A 10,000-nucleotide genomic window follows, 5' to 3' on the forward strand; every position below is an offset into this window, starting at 1 on the left:
ACAGAATCTAGGTAATTTATGCAGATTATGCTCTTACCGCACACGCTTTTACGCATTGCCTACCATAGCCAACTAGCTACCAAATACCACTCTTGAAGTTAACGACAATAACTCTTTCGGTTTACTGCGAACTGCAATCACAGTAGTTAGCGATGTAATCTAGACGTTGCATCCCTAGGATATGCCGGATGGTAAGCTGGGAATATGATAGAATGCATGAAATTCCTCAAATGACAATAAATACAAACAATACCTATTATGTTGAAGATTGAATTCGAGAAGCATGATGCTGCATATCAGACAGTGAAGCAGAGATGGTAATAGGTAGGCTATCATATGAGAGCGTAATTATGAAAAACAATTTTAATTTTTCCGATGAACTAAAGTGAGTTAGGAAATGTTACTAAGACGTAATTCCATTTAAATTCATCTTGAAATTACACAGTCTGAGCCTCCTAAAAAAATGTGGCTTTCACTGGCAATGAGGTCCAACTACTATGAATAAGTAATGTTTATAGCAAGGCAGGATTCTAAAAGTTGACGGTTCTCTTGCCGTACAGGAATTCGTCTTCACTTTTCAATTTAGAATTCACTTGTACTTTACAGCTTTTGTAAGTATCTTTAAGGATTCCGTTAATGGTGAACACTTCACACCTCCTTAATCTGGTTTCATCCTGTTGGAGATCAGAGTAAAATGTGAGGTCTATGCAGCGCACAGGTGATAACATATCTTGCCGACATAAAATTGCAGTCACACATGAACCTGGGCCCAAGGAAAATATTTCGGGCTCAGTTTCTCAACAGTTTTCTCACACACCATCAAGTCATAAGTCAGCTGCATGAAGGGTAATTCTTATCGTTGAGAATGGTCATGACCTGTTTTATTAAATCTAGTTGGGATGTTGTGAGGATCAAGATTCTGCCTCAAGCACCTACTCAAGTAAATCCTTGCGATTAGTAAGATTACGTTTATGGGATAGACGTTAGAGCAGGATACTTCGTATAAACCCTCAACCATATAGCGAAATTTTAAGTAGATGGAATGCCAAGCAAATTTAGTGCTGTTGAAAACAGCTTTGTTTCAAGAGAGAGAGAGAGAGAGAGAGAGAGAGAGAGAGAGAGAGAGAGAGAGAACACTTTGGCTATTGGAATAATAATGACTATATGTAAAAGAAAAAAAGAAAAATGCTTCAATTTAAAAAATGTTAGAAAGAAGATACAATGGTCACTGATACATTTATATTTGAAATTAAACTTTCACTTCATATGCCAAATAATCAATTAATAAGAACAGTGATGAAGGTTTTCTTTCCTATGAATTCCACATATATACTTCACTTTCATTATTCTATGAAATCCCATCACACACTTCCATTTTTGGTTCAATAAACGTTACAAACCTCTAGTCCACAAGTTCTTAACCTTTTTTGAGTAAAGGACCCCTTACAAAACCTAGTGAATGTTTTGAACCCACTCCCTGAAAAAACTGACCATCTAAGTAAGTGCTTTTCATTTTAGAGAAGGTGGGGTTTTACATTTCATGACCTGATTTTGTTTACCAATAGTTCTCCATTCCATGCCCATCTTTCTTTTAATTTCAGCCTCGTAACCTGGAGAAACATTTCTATCGGTTCCGAGTACCTACTGTATATTCACCAACAATATCTATAGATTCATCCATTACCCCTATTTTCTGTCTCTCTGTATTCTCATCGAACTTTATCTTAGTCTTCCTTATATTCATTTTGAATCCTACATTTCTGCTTTCTCTTTTCATCTTTTGCTATATATATATATATATATGTGTGTGTGTGTGTGTGTGCGTGTGTTTATATATATTACACACACATACACACACATATATATATGTATATATATATATATATATATGTATATATATATACATATATATATATATATATATACACATATATATATATATATATATGTATATATATATATATATATATATACTCAAAACATCTTTTATTAGCAATAAAAAAGACAATTTTTTTCGTACCAGAATCAAGTAGGTCACATTCTTGCGTCTTATACCCCGAAAACCGTTGTTTAAAACAAGACAACAGCAGAAGCCTTAAGGTTAGACGATTCCTCTGGAAAATAAAATGTCTTTCCTTTCTTTTTTGAAGGTCTGGACAGGAAATACTCTTTTGGCCAATGTGAGCAACCCGAGGCCAGAGTTCAAAGTTCGGGGATTACCGCCAGCAGCGTCTCTCAAACTCATCTTGTACTCGGCCACTGCGTACACAAGATCGTCTCCCGTGTACATGTACGCAAGAACTCTACCAAGAACAACTGTTCATCTGGCAGGTATGCACAATTTTTTTCTGTTATGTTCTTATAATCTGGGTGTACATGGCTGATTTCTTTTAATGTTGTCACTGTGCATAAACTATTTTATTTTAATTATTCATTACTTCTCTCGTAGTATATGTTTCCTTAATCCCTTTCCTCAATGGGTTAATTTTTTGGAGACCTTGGGCTTATAGCATCCTGGTTTTCCAACTAGGTTTGTGGCTTAGCGAATAATAATAATGATAATAATAATAACAACAACAACAACAACAATAATAATAATAATAATAATAATAATAATAATAATAATAATAATAATAATAATAATAATAATAATAATAATAATACTTCAATTGCTTCAGGATTACTTTTCATAGAAATAAATGAAATAATGGGGTGCAATATTTTTCATATCCCCAATGCTTTACCAGAATATGGTATCATTTCATATATAATGTCATTTGACATCATAAATCACATAAAATGTAAATTAATCGTTGGTGATCGCTAATTAAACGATATTAACTTAATAAATATTCCAGTATAATGAATATGACATCCCTCAAAATTAAAATGACGTCATTTCTAGCTTAACATCGTTTGTTGTTAAAAAGAGACTGATTCAATGGCTGTAAAATATGGTAACTGAGACTGCCAAATCGTATTCATATTCATAATATAATTTGAATCATATCCATGCCTGTGGTACTTACATACATACATACATGCATGCATACATAAGTGAACACACACACCATACTGTAGATTCGAATATTTATGTATATATAAATACGAATGCTTTATATCTAATTATAGATATATATATATATATATATATATGTGTGTGTGTGTGTGTGTGTGTGTATGTGTGTGTGTGTAAATAATATACGCATATGTACATACATACGTATATATATATATATATATATATATATTTGTGTGTTTGTGTAGATAGGTGGTCACTATTAAATGTTTTTCCTTTTGTTGTTGTGATTCAAAAGCATCAAGTGTTTCAGACCTCCTCAAAGCCATTTAGAATGAAATTGGAAGTCTAATGCCCTTCTCCCTGACTGTGAAGCACAACAATTAGTTAGTAAAAGTACAAAGGTGATTTCAAGGATACAGCTTAAGTTTTCGCCCTGTGGGAATGAAACTAGTAGGCCTACTAGGCCTACAACGACAATTACGCCGCACATGATTTCGCCAATGTCTTGGGGTACAAATACTTATTATAGAGACATGAGTGACAACAAGTGAAGGGTTCTTCATCCCGCTTTTGGTGGAAATGCACTGTAAATGACAGATAAAATTCTTCTTCTGAGGCCATTGGCTGATACAATTTCTTAATCTTATAAGGTGATAGAAATGATAACGGCAGTGTTATTACAACTATGTGGGATGTAATGATTATCAAATGATCAGTACCATTTTGATTGCACCCATTGCCCCTCAAGTTAATTAAAAAAAGAAAAACATCGAAATAATTTAATACCACACGTGGTATTGAATTTGAATACATATATCGCAGAGGAGAAGAAATGTATTTTTTATATTCTTAAAAATTGCATTTAGCGTATAATTCCTTATAGAACATGTTAAGAACTAAACGGATAAAGATTCTTTGGATTCTTCCTTTATTATTATAATGATAATGATAATTATTATTATTATTATTATTATTATTATTATTATTATTATTATTATTATTATTATTATTATTATTATTATTATTATTATTATTATTATTGCCTCCACCAAGGAGGTTATATTTTCGAGTCAGTTTATCAATTTTTATAAGCGTCTGTGAACAGTATTTTGACCAAATATTTTACTACAAATATATCTTAGCTTTAGGACGATCCTATTAAATTTTGGAGATGATCTGGATACAGATCCGGATTAAAAAAAAAAACCAGGATTACGTTAAAACTACAAGACAGATTTTGACGAAATTTCTACAACAGCTAGATCTTAGGTCATAGATGACCCCATTAAATTTTGTAGATGATCCGGATCCGGGTTCAAGATCTGGATTTACACCTCTGAGAGATAGGTTACTTTTATACTTTTTACTTACAACATTATTCGATTCTATAGACTATGCATCCACTTAAAGTCCCTAGATTCTCACCCCCTTTCACCAATTCTTCTCCATTTATTTTATCTGTGATGAAATTTCGTCAAAATCCTTCAATTTGTTTTGATGTTATCTTTGAAATGGCAGAAAATGGAAATCTTTTCCCTATTGTCATCAATTTCACTTGTGATAAAGTTTTTACCTTTGTGATTCTGTGTCAAGATTTTATTGCTTTATCGTCTATTTTTATCTCTATATATAACTAATATCAATGAAACAGACCATTTGATAGATGAATGTGATTCATAGGAAAAAACTACTTAGTTAAGGTCTAACTGTTTTTCAATATGATGGAGTTCATTTTTACATTTAATCAACTAGCAGGTACCCAATTCATTGCATACGTCAAATGAGCCTTTTTTGAGATACTTTAAAATTATACTTTCCAAGTCAAGTTCGATCATTAGAGAGAGAGAGAGAGAGAGAGAGAGAGAGAGAGAGAGAGAGAGAGAGAGAATTAAAATCAATAAACAAGTTTCACTCATCTTTTCTGAGTTCGATCTTCTACACAAATCTTCGAGCCATGTTATATAACATAAGGAAGATTGCAACGAATTCCTATCAGATTTGAACTCTGACGATTCTCACATGGCAAACCCCTTTCCATCGATCATCGTAGACAATGTTAAATGTCAGCGCCAGCCTGTTGCGTGTTCTTGCTTACTATTCAATCCAAGATGGAATTTTACTTTTCGTTTAGTCACCAGTCAAAACAAAGTTAGAGCTATGTGGAATATTCTTTTATTTTCATGTAATATTTTTACGTTCATATTTAGCTTTTTCACCTCAATGGCTTTTTTATGAGTAATTGTGTTTTTGTATTTTTCAAGGAACTAGCTCACGCTTTTTCTTATTTTCCATTTCTTATCTAAATCTTTGGAAGTAAACTTTTTGAAACTTATTACTCTCTCTCTCTCTCTCTCTCTCTCTCTCTCTCTCTCTCTCTCTCTCAGATAAGTTGAATCAAAATCTTTATTTGGAGTTCATTTAATATGGATTTTTAGTTTTATACATTTATCTATGGATTTACAAACACCAATTATTCTTATTTTACATAAAAAACTATATATCGAAATATTGTTAGAAAATGAAAGAACTTTAGAAATTTCTCAAAGGCTTAGTCTCATGAATGCTCTTCTGAAGCTTGTGCTTTCATAATTGCAGTAGCCCAAGTAATTTGGGTCCTTTAAAGCGATGTCTCAATGATCTGTTTATCCTCGCCTTAGAGTTGCGATAGCAAAGGAGAGATACTTTTCTGAAAATGTGCGTGAATGGATTTGAAGTACATTGATATCATAAACAACAACAACAACAACAACAACAACAACAACAATAATAATAATAATAATAATAATAATAATAATAATAATAATAATAATAATAATCTTTTTTGCCTGCATCTTTTTCCACTTTTATGTGGGGTCGATGTTTCTGGCCAGCGTTCTCCATCTACCTCTGTCCCATACTTCATCACCGGTTAAGCCCTTTGATCGAAGGTCATCCTTGATACAGTCCATCCACCTTTGCTTTGGTCTCTCTCTCCTTCTCGTTCCCTGTACCTCCATTTCCATCACTCTCCTCCCAATATACAGTTCATCTCTTCTCATGACATGACCATACCACCTCAGTCTACTTTCTTGGATCTTATCTAATAATTCTCTAACTCCTGTAGTACCCCTAATTACCTCATTCCGTATCTTATCGCTTTTTGTCACCCCACACATCCATCTCAACATTCTCATCTCTGCCACAACCAGCTTCTTTTCTTCTTTCTTCTTTATTGCCCACATCTTCGCTCCATGTATCCTTGCCGGTCTCACAACTCTCCTGCGTATTTTACCTTTCAACTTAACCCTTATTTTCCTGTCGCATAGTACTCCACACACCTTTTTCCAATTCTTCCATCGTGCTTGTATTCTGTAGTTTATAATAATAATAATAATAATAATAATAATAATAATAATAATAATAATAATAATAATAATAATAATGATAATAATGATAATTATAATGATAATAATATGAATAATAATAATAGTAACAATAATAATAATAATAATAATGAACATTGAATTGGAACGAGAATTTAACGATTACAAAAGAATCCTAAAGGGATTCAGAGAGTTAGTAGATATTATTTGTCGGCAAATGAAGGTAATGATAAACAACACGAGCAAAAACAGTGAAGGTAGTGATGAAAAAAAATAAAGAAAATTATTTATAAAGGGACATATCATGAACAACAGTTTGATCAAAAGAGTAAAATGGAGAGAATAAAAGACAAAAATCAATATGATCAATCATAAATGATCCTGAAGTCTTAAACAAGTGGGAATGCAGAAAGAAAGTGGAAAAATAACAAACAATTCGATATAATAGATTATGCTGATGGAGACAAACTTTTGAAGAGGATGCAGTCTTGAGTTGATTGAATAAGGGCTTTGAAGATTTGTTGAATAAGTATGAAGAGAGGCGAAATTTGATAAAGATGAGAAAGTGTTTTATTTTTAAAATAATTTTTTTAGTACTTATTGTAATTATTGTTAGGTAATTACCGTAGAACGGGCGATACGAAGACGGTGAACACTTTTAGAGCACTTAATTGTTTATCTGAATATAAATAGTATTCTTTTGTAAAGTAGGGAAAAGAGTGATAAAGTGGCTGAACTGGATGTATGATTCATATCTAGGTCCTAAAACAGTTATAAAGCAATTATTGAAAACAACTTATTATTTGCACAACATTATGGTAGGATTTTGATGTAGAGAGCAACACAGCTGACAAGATTATTGTCAAAAGAAAAGAAGCATGGATATGCACAAGAAAAAGTGTGATAATTCTATTATTGATGTAAGATAGGCACATGGAAAATATGAGGTTGAAAGAGGAAAGTTGTACATGTCCTTATTAAATGGATCTAGGAAATGTTAATGGGGACGCCAAGGGATAGAAATACCGTCTAAGTGTTTTTTTCTTTTGATCTGTAGAAATATTTTTTTTTATTGCTGAATAATTAAAATATCTTAAATATGTGAATTTTTATAGCCATTGACTCTACTTCACTCCACTCGAAAATGGCATTCGTTATTAATCTATATAGTAAGACTGATTATCTTACATTGAGATTCAAGTATCTTATCACTGACTACAATATAGTAAGTCATTTTCCATTTCCTGATATCTCAGATACTACTGAACAGAGGTATCTCTGACTTGCACCTGCACTAGACCATGGCCCAAGTAATCTCCAGCAAAAATGTGAAAGAAATTGAAAGAACATTTCTTAAGATCTCGAAGACCAACCGTTTAAAATAATTTTTGCTTTGTGCATAGACGGCGCTGCAAAAACAAATAATGCAGAGCAGAATTTTAAGGTATAGAATATGATACGATTGAAACTATTAATATAAAACACGTGGAACACCTTAATGATATCTTTATAATCTATTTCAGCATTTTACCACTGACCTTAATATTTCTTTATAAACCTGGAACCCTTTTCCCAGTACCTACATTCTAGGAACAAGCAGTCATTATGGTAATACAGATGACTAATCAAGTACAACATTCAAAACGCTGCTCTTGATATTTAATTCTGACGTAGACACCGATGTTATTGACAGTGTTACAGAAATTGTTATTTTTTATTGAAATGCAAGTGAATGGTTCTTAGGACTAAAATATAAGAAGCCTGAAGATATAAGTTAGAAAGAGAGAGAGAGAGAGAGAGAGAGAGAGAGACTGTGTTAGTGGGGAGTAGGGAGTGATTATTATTATTATTATTATTATTATTACTTGCTAAGCTACCACGCTAGTTTGAAAAGCAGAATGCTATAAGCCCAAGGGCTCCAACAGGGAAAATAGTTCAGTGAGGGAAGGAAATAAGGAAAAATAAAACATTTTAAGAAGAGTAACAACATCGAAATAAATATCTCCTATATAAACTATAAAAACTTTAACAAGACAAGAGGAAGAGAAATAGGATAGCATAGTGTGCCTGAGTTTACCCTCAAGCAAGAGAACTCTACCCCAAGTTAGTAGAAGACTATGGTACAGAGGCTATGGCACTACCCAAGACTAAAGAACAATGGTTTGATTTTGGAGTGTCCCTCTAGAAGAGCTGCTTACCATAACAAAAGAGTCACTCATACCCTAACAAGAGGAAAGTGGCCACTCTACAATTATAGTGCTGTAGTTGACCCCTTGAGAAAAGAAAAATTGTTTGGTAATCTCAGTGTTGTCAGGTGTATGAGGACAGAGGAGTATATGTAAAGAATAGGCCAGACCATTCGGTATGTGAGTGTAAGCAAAGGGAAAATGAACCGTGACCAGAGAGAAGGATCCAATGTAGTACTGTCTGGCCAGTCAAAGACCCCCTAACTTTAGCGTTTTAGACAATTGGAGGAATCCATTATTCCTTCAAGGTTAGACAGCATAAATTTCAGGCAGACCATGAGCAATAATGAACCATGGAACCCGAATTATAGTATACTAGACATCATTTTTATACGGTCGTTTAAGAGAAGGGCACATGTACTACCATTATTGTTTATTTGACGAATCAAGACGAGCTCCTGTACAGAATGATTCCGTAATACAACTACACACATGACTCCTCAGCAGCATATTGACACCTCCCATAACCCAAGGCACCACCCAACTCATTTTTGTTAGCACTTTTTCGCATTTGCTACTTTGTCTCATAATTGATTTCTATTGATATCCCATCTCCTTTTTTTCCAAAGGAAGAGCATGCTTCATTCTTTCATTTCTCATATAACATCTACTGTAAACTTTCATCGTCAAACTGGCTAAGATATTTGTACTATCATTAAAACACCCACTTTCAACCTTTCTAAGCCCTATTTAAAAAACCATGTTTACACAGTCACTTTAAAAACCTTTACTAACGTAGTTCGATTAAAAATAACATCAAAATAACATTAAGTGCATAGCGATAATCATAAACTTCTAATCCTACTGGACATAACTTTCTTCGCCCTGAATTCCTGGGAAATTTCGAATGTCATCCCACAAGTATTCACAAGTTATATTAGAGACCTTTTATGGACATTTTTCTTGAATTACAAAACTGACCAACTGGTTTACTTTTGTCATTGTAAGAGATAAAGGCTTTGAATAGTACACAGAAGCAAGAAAGTGCAAATTAATCTGTAATGAATTCCAAGGAGCAGGACATGAGTCATGACAATAAGCAGATGGAAATTAAAATGATACGTAGGGGGTTTGCCAGCAATAATTTTTTAACTCTGGTAGAGCGATTGACAATAGAGTAAAATAATTTCCCCGTTCTGGTAGGTGTGGATATTGTTAGATTATTATGTTGTTTTTATGGTGTTTGCAGATCTATACCATTATTTCTATTCCAGAATTCCAGAACATATTTTACGTATCAACACTCTTGCACAAACTTACAACGCGCAAGTCTATATGTGCGCCATGCGCGCCCATACACACACACACACACACACACACACACACACACAACATATATATATATATATATATATATATATATATATATA

The 10,000-nt window shown here is 33.0% G+C and overlaps 1 protein-coding gene across 1 annotated transcript in view; it reads left to right on the forward strand.

The window, feature by feature from the left end:
* LOC137643628 (uncharacterized) overlaps window positions 1-10,000 on the forward strand; it is a 233,985-nt gene that overhangs the window by 212,289 nt on the left and 11,696 nt on the right. Inside the window, 1 exon segment of the mRNA XM_068376348.1 lies at window positions 2,151-2,331. Within this exon segment, the coding sequence (XP_068232449.1) occupies window positions 2,151-2,331 (181 nt within the window).

The sequence above is a fragment of the Palaemon carinicauda genome, chromosome 7 (genome assembly GCF_036898095.1).
Source record: "Palaemon carinicauda isolate YSFRI2023 chromosome 7, ASM3689809v2, whole genome shotgun sequence".
In the NCBI taxonomy this organism is placed as follows: domain Eukaryota; kingdom Metazoa; phylum Arthropoda; class Malacostraca; order Decapoda; family Palaemonidae; genus Palaemon; species Palaemon carinicauda.